At 42.1% G+C, this 17,673-nt stretch overlaps 1 protein-coding gene across 1 annotated transcript in view; it reads right to left on the reverse strand.

Annotated features, from left to right (window-relative positions):
• spega (striated muscle enriched protein kinase a) overlaps window positions 1–17,673 on the reverse strand; it is a 101,664-nt gene that overhangs the window by 40,587 nt on the left and 43,404 nt on the right. The window contains exons 7-15 of the mRNA XM_084127790.1: window positions 10,586–10,843; window positions 10,255–10,413; window positions 9,953–10,142; window positions 9,637–9,866; window positions 9,352–9,471; window positions 9,167–9,271; window positions 6,552–6,758; window positions 6,199–6,322; window positions 5,951–6,123 (exon numbers count right to left, since the gene is read on the reverse strand). Of these exons, the coding sequence (XP_083983916.1) occupies window positions 5,951–6,123; window positions 6,199–6,322; window positions 6,552–6,758; window positions 9,167–9,271; window positions 9,352–9,471; window positions 9,637–9,866; window positions 9,953–10,142; window positions 10,255–10,413; window positions 10,586–10,843 (1,566 nt within the window). The remainder of the gene's footprint in view (window positions 1–5,950; window positions 6,124–6,198; window positions 6,323–6,551; window positions 6,759–9,166; window positions 9,272–9,351; window positions 9,472–9,636; window positions 9,867–9,952; window positions 10,143–10,254; window positions 10,414–10,585; window positions 10,844–17,673) is intronic.

Below are 17,673 nucleotides of genomic sequence, written 5' to 3' on the forward strand. Positions count from 1 at the left end.
GAGGCAACAGGGAGTGTGCATGCTGAATTATCTCGATGACTGGTTCATTTTGGCTCAGTCGAAGACCGAATTATTGGCACACAGATCTTTGCTCCTCAGCCATTTGGAATGCCTGGGGCTCAGGATAAATTTTCCTAAGAGCAAACTGTTACCCAGCCAGAATGTAACCTTTCTGGGCACAGTTATCGACTCAAAACAGATGAGAGCTTGGCTCACACCAGAGCGCGTTCTCTCTATTCAACAGCTGATAGCCTCCTTCAAGGTAGGCACGCACACACCCCTCAGGAAGTTTCAGAGGCTTCTCAGTCTCTGGCCGCAGCATCGTCAGTACTGCATATGTGAAATGGGACGATTTGGCACCCTCGCCCCGACTTGTGGGCCCTTCATGTGTGGCCCCTCAACGGGTATCCAGGGACCTCCCTGAGAAGGTCTTGAATACTATCACTGAGGCTAGAGCTCCGTCTACTAGACGCCTCTATGCCCTAAAGTGGTCAGTGTTCACCTGCTGGTGCACAGCAAGGGACTTCGAACCCCAGTCATGAAAAGTACCAGTGGTACTCTCCTTCCTACAAGAGCTGTTGGATGTGGGTTGCTCCCCATCCATGCTCAAAGTGTCCGTGGCAGCCATAGCAGCCTATCATGCTCCTGTAGCTGGCCAATCACTGGGGAGAAATGACCTTGTCATTCGTTTACTCAAAGGAGCCAGGAGGATGAACCCAACCCCCCCCCCCCCCCCCCCCCCCCCCGCCCCCGCCCCCGCCCCCGCCCCCGCCCCCGCCCCCTTCTATACCGGCTTAGGACCTCTCCATGGTCCTTGGGGCCCTGAAGGGTCCCCCGTTTGAGCCGCTGCAGTTGGCTCATCTTAAGCCACTTTCGCTGAAAACTGCTCTCCTGCTGGCTCTGGCATCAGTCAAGCAAGTGGGAGATCTGCAGGCGCTCTCTGTGAGCCCTTCCTGCTTGGAGTTTGGGGTTGGTGACTCCAGAGTCACACTCAAGCCAAGGCATGGATATGTACTTAAAGTGCTCTCAACTCCGTTCAGAGCGCAGGTTATTACATTATCAGCTCCTCCACCCTCGGAGAACGATGGGGAGGCTAATTTGCTCTGCCCTGTCAGAGCTCTAAAAATTTATCTGGAGCGTTCTGCGCCTTTCAGGCAATCAGAACAATGGTTCGGTGGCCGCACCAAAGGGTCTCCGGTCACGAAGCAGAGACTGTCTAGATGGATAGTGGACGCCATCTCTCGCCTTGGTGGGTCAGGTTTGCCCCATAGGCGCTAGAGCCCATTCTACAAGAGGCATGACCTCTTTGCGGGCCTGGTCTACTGGTGTACCAATTCAAGACATATGTGCGGCGGCTGGCTGGTCCTCGCTGTCCACATTTGTGAGATTTTATAACATGGAGGTTCCTTGCCTGCAGGCTCGAGTCCTCTCAATATGATAATTAGACCCGACAGTGTCATCTTATCAGTCTAACATATTACTGTCCATAAGCACAATTGTCCTGGGACTTAGGTTATAGAGCTTGCCTGGTTCAGGTGCTCCAGCCCCCTTATTCATGAAACCCGACTCAGGTCCGGTTCCTGTCACTTATGTTGGGGTTTTTATTATGGCTTGTTTCTGTGAGCCTCGGGGTGCTTCCCTAGGCTCCAGTGTATTCAGCCAGTTGCTAATAGTGCGGTGTCTTACATTGGAGTCCCCACTGCATATTAGCTACGCAATATGAAGTGACCATTCTCGAAAGGTAACGTACTCGGTTACTAACGTAACCTCGGTTCCCTGAGAGTAGGGAACGAGTAGATTCTAGTCAGAATATGAGTCTGAGTCTGATACTGCTCCATTGGGCTGTGATTATGGGGCGTGTTTTAACCAAACCAGGAAAGAAAATTCCTCTGCACTCAATTGAATAGACCTACAACCAATCAGAGCAACAGAGTAAGTGACGTTGTTCTTCATTCATATTTCCGATCGACAAATGCCTTGATCACGGTTCTCTGTTCCTCTTTTAAAATGAATGCGCTGTCGATATCTTCTATAACAGATGCGATGGCGGAATCTACACATCTCAATTCTCCAGCGGCAGCCTTCTTTGTTGTAAACAAATTCAACCCAAGTACTCTTTGGTGACGTGGATGATTATGTTACTGTTGATCATCTGTCCATCATCGTTTAAAGCCCGCCCTGACAATTTGATTAGTCCGAACAGCCCTGGTTCAAGCATAGTTGATCCACAACGGATCAAGTCCAGACCGAACTTCCCAATCTCAAATGTTGTGTGCGGGGCTAAGTTCGGCTGGCATCCAGGCTAGCACGGTTCCGCACCGTTGGCTGAAATTGGTCCTCATCTGCTTTTTTTCGGCCGATTCAACATGTTGAATTGGCGTCAGGCCGTCGGTGAGCGAGATAACTCTGATTGGCTGTTCAGCTTAGTGAACTTGGTGAATATTTCAATATTAACATGAGCAGAGTTGAATAAAGAAAGTGTTTAGTAGGATTGAAATTCAAAGAGAGAGATCGACTGAGTGCGTGCAATTACCTGCGTCTGTATTTGTGTAACGCTGCTGGCTGAATGATAGGAGGAAGCAGGATCCACATGCAGCAAACTTTATTTAATAAACCAAAACCTAGACAAACTCAGACTCGGGAAACAGGACACAGGAACCAAACAGCCAACATACACAAACAAGAACCCACAAACACTGAAACAAGATACAGGGTTTAAATACAGAGACTAACAAGCTAAACAAGATAACAAGGGGGCGTGGTTAATCTGAAACACCTGGGGAGACTAATAAACAAGAAAGACTACAAAGGACTACAAAACATGGCACAGAACAGGAAATAACAAAAATGCACACCAGACAAGGGAAACACAGGACAGGAATCATGACATAGCCCCCCACTTAAGGAGCAGATTCCAGATGCTCCTCAGGAAATAGTTCAGGAGGGTGGTGGAGCGGAGGCGGACCCGGGGGCGGGATGGAGGGCCAGGCCCGTGGAACGGCAGAGGGCCTGGAGACTGTGGCAGAACGGGAGACCAGGGCGGATCAGGCTGTGCAGGCGACCAGGGCGGAGCAGGCTGTGCAGGCGGCCAGGGCAGTGCTGGCAGCCAGGGCAGTGCAGGCTGAGGAGACGGCCACGGCGGTGACGACCCTTCGGGCGGCCACGGCGGAGACGACCCTTCGGGCGGCCACGGCGGAGACGACCCTTCGGGCGGCCACGGCGGAGACGACCCTTCGGGCGGCCAGGGCGGAGACGACCCTTCGGGCGGCCAGGGCGGAGACGACCCTTCGGGCGGCCACGGCGGAGACGACCCTTCGGGCGGCCAGGGCGGAGACGACCCTTCGGGCGGCCACGGCGGAGACGACACTTCGGGCGGCCAGGGCGGAACAGGAGACCACCCCTCTGGCGGTCCTGGCGGATCGGGCTGGTCCGGAGGTGTATTGCCCCCCCCCAAAATTTTCATGGGGAGGCTCCCCGGTAAAGAGTCCTGGACCAGCGATGAAGAGGGCTTTGAGCTGGGCAGGACCAGCGGCGAAGAGGGCACTGAGCTGGGCAGGACCAGCGGCGAAGAGGGCACTGAGCTGGGCAGGACCAGCGGCGTAGAGGGCACTGAACTGGTCAGGACCAGCGGCGAAGAGGGCTCTGAACTGGGCAGGACCAGCGGCAAAGAGGGCTCTGAGCTGGGCAGGACCAGCGGCGAAGAGGGCTCTGAGCTGGGCAGGACCAGCGGCGAAGAGGGCTCTGAACTGGGCAGGACCAGCGGCAAAGAGGGCTCTGAGCTGGGCAGGACCAGCGGCGAAGAGGGCTCTGAGCTGGGCAGGACCAGCGGCGAAGAGGGCTCTGAGCTGAGAACAGTCTCTAGATCAGCAGAAACAATGTGAACAGTCTCTGGATCAGCAGAAGTGACGTGAACAGTCTCTGGATCAGCAGAAGCGACGTGAACAGTCTCTGGATCAGCAGAAGCGACGTGAACAGTCTCTGGATCAGCAGAAGCGACGTGAACAGTCTCTGGATCAGCAGAAGCGACGTGAACAGTCTCTGGATCAGCAGAAGCGACGTGAACAGTCTCTGGATCAGCAGAAGCGACGTGAACAGTCTCTGGATCAGCAGAAGCGACGTGAACAGTCTCTGGATCAGCAGAAGCGACGTGAAGAAGCTCAGGTTCAGGAACAGGCTCAGAGTCAGGAACAGATGCGGTCTCAGGAACAGACAGAGGCTCAGGAAGCGTGGCGGCGGCCATCCTTGGAACCAAAATCAGGCGTGGCCGCCTTCTTGGCTGGAGATTCTCAGACAACGTGGTGGCGGCCATCCTGGGAACCAGAATCAGACATGGCCGCCATCTTGGCTGGAGACTCCCCAAAGCTGCTGCTGGATCCATTAAGTGGTGGGTTCTTCTGTAACGCTGCTGGCTGAATGATAGGAGGAAGCAGGATCCACATGCAGCAAACTTTATTTAATAAACCAAAACCTAGACAAACTCAGACTCGGGAAACAGGACACAGGAACCAAACAGCCAACATACACAAACAAGAACCCACAAACACTGAAACAAGATACAGGGTTTAAATACAGAGACTAACAAGCTAAACAAGATAACAAGGGGGCGTGGTTAATCTGAAACACCTGGGGAGACTAATAAACAAGAAAGACTACAAAGGACTACAAAACATGGCACAGAACAGGAAATAACAAAAATGCACACCAGACAAGGGAAACACAGGACAGGAATCATGACAATTTGAGGTCAAGTCATATACAGTATATTCGTGAAAAGGTTGCCGTGTCCAAGGAAAGTAAAATATTTGTCGTATCATCCTTTTAACGTTTAAGGGTATTTTCCATGAATGGCATATGAGCCTTGAAAAGTGGAGCTCAAAGTTAAAAATAATTAACACCTTGTTTCATTACATTTATCTTTTAATGAATCAATGTTTTTGAACGTGTTCGTTGAATGAACGGTTTAATGACTCACTCAAAGACAGTCCGTTGCCGTAACAATGTGCGCTGAGTGACAGCCTTTCAATGCGCAGAGATGCAGTTTAGTTTTGGTTACATTGGTTACTGAAAATGTCTTTGTTTTTGTGCATGCTGACCACATCGTAACACTTATTTATACAGCAACAAATAAATATAAATAAATTAATTAAAAAATGGCAATAATACCGCATATCACCCTGAGCCACTCAAAATTACTGCAAGGGAAATTCCTTCACCGCGACAGCCTTAGTACTTATGTCTATTAGTTACATCTGTGTACTTTAGCAATCTTTGTTGCATTATATGCCAAAGGTGACAGTTCAGAAATGGGAAAAAGCACTTCTTGTATTTTGTTTTTTTGCCCCAAGTTTACATGCCTGTAACTCAAGAAGTATATCTTAAAATCCTTTTTTTAGATTTTGGTTTTTAACAAACATTTATTTTGGTATCTTCATTTCATTTCTGTGCATGCGCTTTGAATGTGTGTGCAGCACACATGTGAAAAATGTATTTAATAGGCTACTCAAAAGTGTAAACGCAGTATAACTCAAGTATACTTAAGTGTAATTTTAAGTATATTTCTGAGAAGTACATAAAAAGTAGACTGATAGTATGCACACTTGAATAAACTAAAAGGGTTGTTTCTTTGAGGCATAACTTGAAGGGGAATGGCTTGTAGTAATGCGAGATGCTGAGACCCTTCTCAAATAACATCTCAGAAAAAAAGGATTTACACAATATTACATAAACATGAAAATATCTGCTTAATGCCATTATGATATCCGACAGGAAACATTTTAGTTTGAGGCATATTAAAGATTAGCAAAACACTTAAAATGTTACAAATCCTTCAAATTGCACATTGAATAGTTGCCTGCGTGATGTACATGTGCTATAAGTGTAACATTTATTTTACTGCTCTGCCATGCATTGCTGCTGATGTGGAGCTAAAAAAAAATGAGTGAGCCTTCACCTGCCATGACCAGCTGCAGAGTGCAGAGGTCACTGCCATACTGGTTGTTTGCCATGAAGATAAGCTGCCCTACATCTGTGCTTTTCACTTTGGCAATGTGGAGGGCATGCTGGTCATCATCAGGCATGGTCATCTCTAATGCACCAGGTTTGTTGACAAGCACCACTCCCATTCTGGTAAACAATGTCATTCTTAATATTCACAATTTATATTGTAGTTTGAATGTTTGGTTTGCATTTGTCACTAACCTTTTCCATATGCATGTTGCTTGGACATGATTAAGGGTTATTGTGATGGTGACAGGATGGTTCTCAACTACATACACAATATCAGGTTTGTCCAGGAAGACTGGAGCTTTGTGTAAATACTGTCCTAAGGTATGGAAAAATAATGAAAACATGATTTCAACAAGTCTACACACATTCATGATTTCCCAGGCAAAAAAGGCTATGACAATTGCATTAATTTACAGTGCAGCATACCAGAAGGTGCTGTATGAATCATCAGGAACAGCTTGAAAATATGTCATCAAAAAGTAAAGGATATCTACAAATGTATCTACTGTGAGTACAGAGAACTTGAGCAAAATTTTTTTCTATACCTCTGTCAATGAGCTGGACCAGGTCAGTGGGTTGTGAGGGTTTGCTGAATGCTTTTCCGATGGCACTAAGGACTCTGAAGGAATAACACACTCCCTTAGAAAGTGAGGGAACCGTATAAGAGGTGTCTCTGAGGCTGGAGGCAATGGTTGTCCATTGGGTGGAGCCCAGAGCTTGTTGTTGAACAACGTACATGAGTGAAGCAGGATCTGAAATGAATGAAGGACAAGGAAAATGCTATAGGGGAGGCTAGGATTAACAGGTATACTTTGACTGAGATGACTGAGAAATCATTGGATTTTTTTAATGGATTTTTGTTTAAATGACTGAAATGACATCTGTGATTAAGTTCAAGATATTATCATGTTTTATTCTATGACATAACATACATCAGTAATGCCCCCCAATCATGTCCATCAGTAATTGTGATTTTGTAAAGCTTTTATTTGAAAAAGGTGGTTACTAATAAGTGGCCAAATGGAACAACAGAGATTTTTAGGGACATTAGGGACATTAAACGTCATCACACTGAACAGGTAAACTCATCTCCTCACTAATCCCGCATTAAAAGCAGAGGCTTTCCATTACACGAGAGTAGATGTTAAAACTTCATGCTGATTTGCACTCTGCTCTCGCCAAGATAAGCACCAACTAAAACGTAGCTTTACGGTAAACTAATGTGATCCATATGTGTCTCCATCCATTTACGTTTACTTCCATATGATGATGTAAATATCCTTCTTTCTGGTGTCAATGGCTGAAGTATACTGCTGGCTCCAGGGATCACCTTATTTTCTCCCTGGCGCATCAGCACACACAACGGTTGTGATGCTGGCTCTGGGGATCAACCACAGTGCAACCTCCCCAGTGCATCAGCATGACAACCGTCTGCATTGAGCAGGTAGGGTACATCTCTGGGGTCTTCAAGTGGGCACCTTCCGTCCTCAGTGTTTCGTCGACTAGCCCATTACACCTCAAGAAGGCTCGACGGTGATTCTGGCGTCCCAGCATCACCCCCCTCCGTCCCCCACTCAACTCAGCCCAGCTTACTTATCTGTACATCAGCGTTTCTTTCTTTCTATTGTGCTTGAGATCCCCAGCCATAATCTTTCCGTGTCAATCACAGCCAGTTGCTGCTCCTCTCTGCTGCTTCAAATAAGTTCTTCACTGTGCGACGCAACTCTTGGCCACTGAATCCGACGTCTCTGAGAAACCGGGTTGTAGAGTGTGCCACAAATCCTCGACAACCCACTTCCACTGGGTAAACCCGGACTCTCCATCCTCGCTGTTCCGCTTCAGTGGCTAGCTGAGCATACCGCAGTTTCTTCCTCTCATACGCCTCATCTACAGCATCCTTCCATGGCACTGTTAACTCTATTAGGTGAACAAGGCGTGCTGATCCAGACCACAAAACAATATCTGGTCGAAGGTTAGTGGTGGCAATCTCAGGTGGAAAAATAAGCCGTTGATCAACATCTGCCAGCATTTTCCAGTCTCTAGCTGCTTCCAGTTGTCCTGGGCGAGGATTGGTTTTAACACCTTTTCTTGGTGGTTGCTCTCCTGGGCGGAGGAATGTTGTCTTTTGTGTGTAAAGTTTTGATAGAAAAGGTGGCAACTTATTGGTCATGTTATGCTTGTCTTCCAGTGCTAAGGCCAAACATCGCAGCACCTGGTCATGGCGCTAAGTAAACCGTCCTTGGCTAAGAGCCACCTTACACCCTATCAAAATGTGCCTTAATGTTGCAGGTGATGAACACAAAGGACATGAGGGATCCTCTCCTACCCAGAGGTTTAGGTTCTGTGGTGATGGGAGAACATTATATGTTGACCTGATGAGGAAACTGATTCTACTCTGTTCCATTGACCACAGGTCTTGCCAGCCAATCTTGCATTGTTCCACACTCTCCCATCTCATCCATTCTCCCTGCTTGGCCTGAGAAATGGCCTTTATACACCTCATCCTCTCCTCCTGCTTTTGCACCTCGTTGACTACCAGCTTCCTCCTTTGAGCTGGGGCTGCCTTGTGCCATGTAGGAGGAGCTAAACTGAGACCAAGACTCCCTCTTCCATGCTGAACTTGCCCCATGATATCACCAATTCGAAGGGCAGCCTTTACAGTATATTGCATGTTCAGATATTCATACAACAAAATATTCTGGGGGCCCATGAAAGTTTTGTGGAAATAATCAAAAATGCTGGCGGTGGCTGGCAACTTAAAGGGGTCATCGGATGCAAAATTCCTTTTTACATGGTGTTTGCATATAAATGTGTCTTTGCAGTGTGTGGACAAGCACCCTACAATGAAAAAAATCCATTCACTCCTTTTTTTTTAATCCTCAAAAAGCCTAAACACACTAAACACAAACTTTACATGAAGACCCTAAAGAATCATACCAACTTGTGGAAAATGGGCATCCGATAGCCCCTTTAAAAATAAAAAAATAAACACACTGAAAGATTTAGGTGGTGGCAGAATTTACCCACTGTCACATCTTATCACACTCTCCCCTGGTTGTCAATTAATTATCACAGATTATAGAACATGATAAACTAACTTTAAACAAAAAAAATATCAGGAACTATCATGCCAGGATAGTTTAAGAAAAGACAAATTTACCAATGGATGGGTCCAGGTTTTTTGGTCCTTTCCAGCTCAATGAGACCATTCTCCCAGTTACAGATCCAATTACTGGAGGACCATCAGGTGGCTCAGGAAGTCTAACTGTCAAGAAGCTACAATGTTAGTGAGGCAGACACATAATGTTACAATACTACTATATATGAGAGGAAGTTCCATCTTACCTACAACGTATAGATGAGCATAACAGGCAGCCTTCCCCACTTTATTGGAGATGACACATTTATATACACCACTGTGGCCATGACACACAGAATTAATGACCAGACTGTGAACATCCCTGTCTAGAAGAGGTACATTATAGGATATGATTAAAGCCGACATGTATCGGGAGACAATAAATGTAGTAAACGTATAAGAACCTCCCAGTTAGAATTCAAGGCATTGTTAGACTATAGATGGCCACTAATATCCTTTAAATGCTTTTGACAATATTTTTGTGGACTTACACTGTATCATCTTTCCGTCATCAGTGCTCTCTATCATCTTGCCATTGTGGAACCAAATGATTTTGGGGTATGGCAGGCCTGTTACCCTGCACTTCAATACTGCTTCTTTCCCTTCTACTACTTCCAGGTCACTGAGAGGTTTTATGAAGTCTGGCATTGTCTTATGTTCCACCTCTCCCTCAGACACCTCAGGCTCCTCAGGGATTGATGGCATCTTTTCTAACCTGGACCTGAGTGCAAAATGAACAGACAAATGAGACAGAAAAAGAATAAAGAATGTTAATTATACATTGATAAGAAAAGTTGGTCTTCTTACATGTGAGTAGATATGGCCGGTCGAGGTTCCTGTACATAGAGTTCAGCTGAGCTCTCTGCTTCTCCATGAACATTTCGAGCAATTACTGTGTAAAATCCCTCACTCTCCTTGTTAACATGAGTGATGAGCAAAGAGTGATGCCCATTTACTTGGAGAATGTGAATATTATCAGTCTCCACCACAGGTTGTTCTAGGACATAAAATAGGTATTTTTAATCAGTGTTGACAAATGTCTTTGTTGCTTTTGTTCCAAGCAGAGTTATTTCAGAAAAAATCTTCTGCAGCTGACTCTTTTATTTTACCACGATGAGTCCAGGTGACTTCAGGAGGGGGAAATCCACTGACTTTGCAATCAAATTGTGCAGACCAGCCCTCAGTAGCCTCCAGTACCTCCAGTTTCCGTGTAAAGAGTGGCTCCTTAGATGGAATCACCAGAAGATTAGCTGTACGAGTGAGTTTTTCTGTACCATACAAGTAAGAAAAATAAGCACAGTTAATATTCAGAAGTTATACAAGCAAATAAGCATTACTGCAAAACAATATTAATTATATTATATTATAGATGGCCTATTACTGATGCATATATGATGTAACACAGCTATGCTCACTTTTCACAGTTGGTATGACTCCTACCTTTTGCTGAACTGACTTTGCAAGTATAGCTTCCACTGTAGTCTTCATGTGCAGATTTAAACAGAAGATGGCATCGATGTCCATCAAACTGCATCTTACAATCAAATAGTGCTGGCTGTATCAACTTCCCATTGACTAGCCAATCAACATCCAAAGCCTGTGGCCCAGTTATGAAACATTCAAACAAGGCTATATCTCCTGCCTTGACTTTCACATCCTGCATTGGTCTGGCAATGGTCAGAGATGACTCAGAAGTAGCTGCTTGGCAGAAAAGAACAGTTACAAGTCATGTATCTGATTTACATTCTAGAACTTTCAACAACAGGAGCAAAATATGATCATGTACTACAGTATGTTGTGTGGTTCTGTCTCCATGCATGTCTGTTGTTTTAAATAGAACATAGGACTGTCTTTGCAGCATTCAAAATAAAAGCCTCTAAAATGCTAATTAATTGCAATAATGTATTTCTAGAAATGTTTTTAAATTGCAAAACTTAATATTAAAGGCATAACTACGGAGCCCCTAAAGGGACGTGGTGGTGGAAAAAATTTTAGGATGGGAGAATTTATTTTTTATTTTTTCAAATCTTTTGCGTTCCCTCGCAAAACTTTTGCGTTCCCCCGAGAAACTTTGCGTTCCCTCGCAAAACTTTTGTGTTCCCCCGAGAAACTTTGCGTTCCCTCGCAAAACTTTTGCGTTCCCTCGAAAAGTTATTTGCGTTCCCACGCAAAACTTTTGCGTTCCCTCGCAAAGATATTTGCATTACCACGCAAAACCTGTTGTGAGCTCGGACAGACACTTCCTGTTTAATGTCCCGCTGGCAGTGTTTCAGAGCTCTGTACGGTAATGGAGCGTTTCATAGTGTTTGAACTTGGACTCAAATATAAAGAAATGTGGTCAGTGCTTAACTCAAGGAGTTCAGTGAAGTTGGCAATATATTCACATGGCTATTCGAACTTCCCGGATCAATATTCTTGAGCTAAACGTTATTAAAACGCAAACGACACCTTTACAATCACAGTAACCTAGACAAAGAGCTACAACCCAATTCTCCTCAAAACGAGCTTTTATAATATAGGCTAAATTGATCTCTATGAGCAGGCGGCTGAGAGACAAGTTCGAAGAGACCATCTGCAAAGTGCAATATAACCTACAGCATCAACTCATAGTCAAAAATACAAAAATAGTCATTAACTTCAATGTTACAAACTGTAGTACCACCCAATTCAGTTTACACATCAATGACCACTGGTCATACTACACTGCTTTTGCACATTTTATATTATGAAAAATATTCAATAACTTCACTGAAACACACCAAATTTAGTTCACACATCACTGCTCTAATGTTGGTTATACAACACTTAGTTTGGGAAGTAATTGCACATAAAAAATAAGTAGGCCTATTCTTTACACAAATTAAATTGGTACTGTACGCAGCTAACATAATAGTTACAACCATAGCTTTTGCATTATATTTGCTTACTGAATTTGATGGCATCACACTGTATGTGTGAAGTTATTTAATATATTTTTTTTAATATTATAATTATATATTTAATATTATTTTTTATTTCATAAATAATCATAAAAATTAAGAAGTTCTAATAAATGTGAATATATTGCCAACTTCACTGTACTCCTTGAGTTAAGCACTGACCGCATTTCTTTATATTTGAGTCCAAGTTCAAACACTATGAAACGCTCCATTAACGTACGGAGCTCTGAAACACTGCCAGCAGGATATTAAACAGGAAGTGTCTGTCCGAGCTCACAACAGGGGCACGTTCAAGTTCAAAACGGTGCGCAACGTTTTGCTACGGTTTCCGGGTTGAACGTCATTTTTCCTGGAAACGGCGTGCACCGGTGTGCAACGGGGTTTGAGATACGTTTTCTCTTGTTTGGTGGGTGTGTCAGAACTGCAGTCCAATCAGCAGCAACATGTAAAGCACGCGGTATTAAAGTGAACTCGCACAATGGGTTCAAGGAAAGTAATTTACAAATGTGTTCGATGCAGTTCGGTATACGCAACAACTGAGGATATTAGAAGACATGTTTGTCGTAAGTTTTATTGTAAAATATAGGATATCAACATAATGATGTAGTTGTTTATATTTTTAGCTTCATTGCAACAACACTTAAGTGTTTGACATTTGGTATAGAAATAAACAATGGTAATTAAGTGTTTTTCCTAAAAATGAGAAAGAAAATACAGGGTATTAAAACAGTATGAACTACAAATAAAGTCAGTATGTGAGGCTAAATAGATGTGTTTTAGTCTGAATTAGGTAAGATGTGTGCTTCCATTTCAGTTTCAGCAATCCCTTCACTCGATTGGGATGTTCTCTTTTGTTCTGGGCGGCATGCAAGTGCAGTAACTGTAACATCGGGCATATTTTGTAGTATTATATATATAATACACACATATTTATACCGACTTCATCAGGCTCCGAAATTTCTTCACAAAGAACACAAAGAATGGCCTTCTCAGCTGCCATAGTTGCAACTCTTGCGTCATCAGAACAGTGTGTTCAACGCATCACCGTTTCTTTTTAAAAAACGTTGTGCAACGTTTTGTCGGTGCTGAACGCAGCCCAGGTTTTGCGTGGGAACGCAAATAACTTTGAGAGGGAACGCAAAGTTTCTCGGGGGAACGCAAAAGCTTTGCGAGGGAACGCAAAAAAATAAAAAAATAATAATAATAATTCACCCATCCTAAAAATGTTCCACCACGTCCTTATAGGGGCTCCGTACATAACATACTGTAAATCATCAGTTTTTTCATCAGTCCATACCAGCACAATTGCTTGTTGTAAAGCAAAAAGGGAACATAACTCTGAAACACAAGGTAAAAAAAAAAAATAAAAAAAAAAAAAAATCCTAAATGCTTTCTCCCTCCTCCCTCTTGCGCTTTTATAAATTCTTGGTCTTCCTTATTATTATTACTCCTGTTGTCACACGTCAAGGATTACCACTGAAACCTAAGGCATGTTCATTAGAAGACTCATTGGTATGGCATTCCGTAATGAAACTAGACAATAAATATTTGGATATATCCAAGAGAACAGTTAGTTCTGGTCCTTGAATCAAATGCAAAAAAAATAAATAAATAAATAAAATACAAATAAATAAAATAAAAGCCATTAAGTATTTTGATTATGGCTTGAAAATTTATACAACTACACATCAACAGATGCAGTAACAGACATTCTGTCACCTTGTGAGTGTTAGCTATTAGTTATTGTGCATATTGATAGTGACACCTTGTGCTTGGTGTTGGTATGACATGCTTATTGTTAGCTAGCAAACATTTGTTGACTTGAGAATTATTTGAAGAGCTCAGATGCAAAAGCCTCTAAGTGCCATCTGAAACTTTCTTCTAGAATGATCTTTTTTATTAAGCTCGTATATTTAAGTTCAGTAATTTCACTTAAATGGCAATGAAAATTACCTATAAATTGTCATTTAAGTGAAATTACTGAACTTAAATATACAAGCTTGATAAAAATGATCATTCTAGAAGAAAATTTCAGATGGCACTTTTTTTTTAAGTGGATAAATTATTTTTTTATGGAGAAAAAAGTTTTTTACAGAAGGAAAATGTAGCGAAAAAAACTGAAAAATTTAAAAATATTTATCAAATAGTAGTTTTTATCAAAAAATATATATATTTTAAAAATATATTGTTTTTTTACTTTATGATTAAGGGCTTCTAAATACAATGAGATGTATAGTTTTATGTATACCAAATTTGTAGGTGTATAGTGTGATTGAACTTTTTACTCTACTTATTATGCAGATAATATTAAAAAATAATTCATTATTTTTAATCCTATTATTGAAAAAAATTATATTAAAAAACTTGATGCTGACATTATTACTAATTTGCTATCAACATCATCACAATAAAATGCATTGTTGTACTTAATGTTAGTAATTTAATTCCACCCACTCTTACTTTCACAGTTCATTACTGCACTTGGGTTTTTATTTCCTACCATTAATGTTGTAATGACAGTGCAATGGTTGGCAACAGAAGAGAAAAACTGCAGAGGATCTTGGCCAGTGAACAAAAGCAGATGGCTCAGAGTGAGATAACTGACCACAGCTGGGGAGATAATAGATTTACCATGTGGTCCCTGATCCAATAAATTTGTTTCCACTGATGAAAAGGCAGTGGCTTCAGCACGGAACAGACACTGCGGCTTCATGGAAAATTCCAGGAACACTGCTTTGTTGAAAGGTGTCACAGCATTTAAGCAGTAGTAAACTTGTCCTGACAGTTCTCTAAAAAATTTAAATATGTCCTGGTTTGAATGTTAAGCTCACTGCTTTTTCTTTTCTTTCTTTCTTTTTTTTTTAAATCCTCAATTTCCTTTGCAGTGTTATAAAGTTATTGTCTCTGGGGTTTTTTTGCAGAGAAGAAAGTTGCTTCTGTGCCATTATAAGTTGATTTGCTGGTACTTTCACTGTAGTTTGTATGGTTTGACATAATAACTTTACGTGCTTGTTGTTGTTCCGCATTTTCTACAGTTAAAATGCCCACATGAAATGCATTTTCAATAACAAACTGAAAGACGCTGATTAATTTCTTTGTGGAACATGAGAAATGAAAGTGAGGTGTTTTTCTGTCACTCTAAGCTTGAAACATACTCTGTGCAAAATGAGGACAAACACTTATAGCTATACCCTTAAAAAAGAAGTATACTTCAAGTTCATTTTAAGTATACTGAATTAATGTTTAAGTATATTTTTAGTATACTTTATTTAGTAAATATACTCATTTCAATGTACTAGAAGCATACTTGTAAGTGTACTGTTTCAATATACTTGGGACTAAATGGGCCCACTTTTTAGTGTATAAAAGTATTTTAATTGTAACTAGTAAACTTTGAGTATACTACTAGTTTACTGTTTAGAACTAAGTTTTTCGTTTCTACTGAAACTATACTAGGTCTACAAGTGAACTTATAGGTATACTGGTAGTTTACTAGTCAAATACTTGCAGCACATTGTTTAGTTTATGAAAGTACACTTTGAAGTATACTCTCAGTTCTGGCATGAAACTCTAGATGGCGCAGGCTGATAAGTCTTTGAGTCATTTGGTAGCGATCACATTATCTACATGGCACAGCTGATTGGTTGCTGTTGCATCAGCGTCCAATGAGCTGCGACTCAACTTTCAAACAAATACCGGGATGTTGCTGGTAGCAGTATGCAGTGAGCTTCAGAAACGCTTTCAGAACGCACCTGGAATCAACATCTAAGATAAGTGATTGATGTTTTATTCCGCATATTGTGTGGTCCGGTTATTAATTCCTAAACGGAGCAATCTTTGTAGCAGCCAAATCACCCTGTAGCCCAAGACTGGCTGCCCACTGAAGCTAAGCAGGGTTGAGCCTGGTCAGGACCTGGATGGGAGACCTCCTGGGAAAACTAGGTTGCTGCTGGAAGAGGTGTTAGTGAGGCCAGCAGGGGGTGCTCACCCTGTGGTCTGTGTGGGTGCTAACGCCCCAGTATAGTGATGGGGACACTATACTGTCAAAAAGCACCGTCTTTCGGATAAGACGTTAAACCGAGGTCCTGACTCTCTGTGGTCACAAAAAATTCCGGGATGTCTTTCGAAAGAGTAAGGGGTGTAAGTTAACCACTGCATCCTGGCCAAATTTGCCCAGTGGCCTCTGTCCATCATGGCCTCCTAATCATCCATATATACTCATTGGCTTCATAATTCTGTCTCCTCTCCACCAATAAGCTGGTGAGTGGTGGGCGTTCTGGCGCAATATGGCTGCCGTCGCATCATCCAGGTGATGGTTGAGGAGTAAAGCGCTTTGAGTGCTGAGAAAAGCGTTGTATAAATATAATGAATTATTATTATTATTATTATTATTATTATCTTTACAAATTTAAACTAGTTTCATGTTAGAAATGTTTTTTAAATAGTGTCATGTCAACAGTGCACAAGTGAATCACTGAAGCATATAGCAGCAGTGCTTAATGCATGCAGCAGCAGCGGTCTATTGTATGTCTTTGCTGTTTTATACACTGTTAGCATTTATAGCTGCATTTATATATTTAATAATAAATAATAAATAATATATTTAAAATTATAAATTTAATAAAAATATAATAAATTCATCTATTTTCATTTATATATTAACATTTTATAACATGACATGACCATTTTTGTCTTATTTTCACATTAAGTATAATGCTAACATTTTCACTTTTCTACTGTCCAGTGATAATTTGGAAAGAAAACGCGATGGAAGCTTACTTTAATTGTGTGGAAAGGGGCAATTAAATGGCACACAGAATGTGTTTTTTACATTCCATTGTGCTACTTTTCTATCGTTTTTTAATGTAAACATCACCCTAGACGTAATTGACTGTTGCGCTCTCATCTCACTAATATCGTGCATGATGCGGCTTTCTAAAACGCGGCACTCCAGTTAAAATACCTTTTTTTTAAAAACACTGAACTGCGTCCCGCAAAAACGCGTCCTATGTAAATGGCCCCTAACTGATTAAAAGGTAAACCGCACATGCTTAGCCTATTTCAGTGCTTTTATTTAAGCAGACAGTCTGCCTCGTACATTCAGTTTAACAGGATTAACAGCAAGCTAAAGAAGGTTTCAACTGAACTAGGTTATACATATGCATTTTAAATTATGTTCTTGCTCTGTCCATCCAATAAATGCACATTCTTAAATGAGCAAGGTTTTCTAGCTAATTTCATCTTTGGTATGAATCAAAAATCAATCAGGGCTGTATATTAATATTTAGGCTACAAGTAAATATGAAGATACATATTCACGAAGGTACAATTCCTCGTAATTCACACCTTGATTGCACACAAACATTTCTGCCCGACTTCGCGTGATTGTCAGTGCACAAATTGTAAAAACAGATTAATACTATCTGTTCCTAATTATGATTGGGTGGGCAAGGCAGACGTCTGGGTGGGCCCACCCCTGCTCATGCCTAGAACCAGCCCCGCACAGCATGTATTTCTAGTGTTAAGCTGGTCAGTAAGGTAGCCAAGGAGCACACAGCCTTAGGTCACTAGTGTCTTTTCTCTTGTCTC

The sequence above is a fragment of the Abramis brama genome (assembly GCF_963993115.1).
Source record: "Abramis brama genome assembly, chromosome: 11".
Taxonomy (NCBI): domain Eukaryota; kingdom Metazoa; phylum Chordata; class Actinopteri; order Cypriniformes; family Leuciscidae; genus Abramis; species Abramis brama.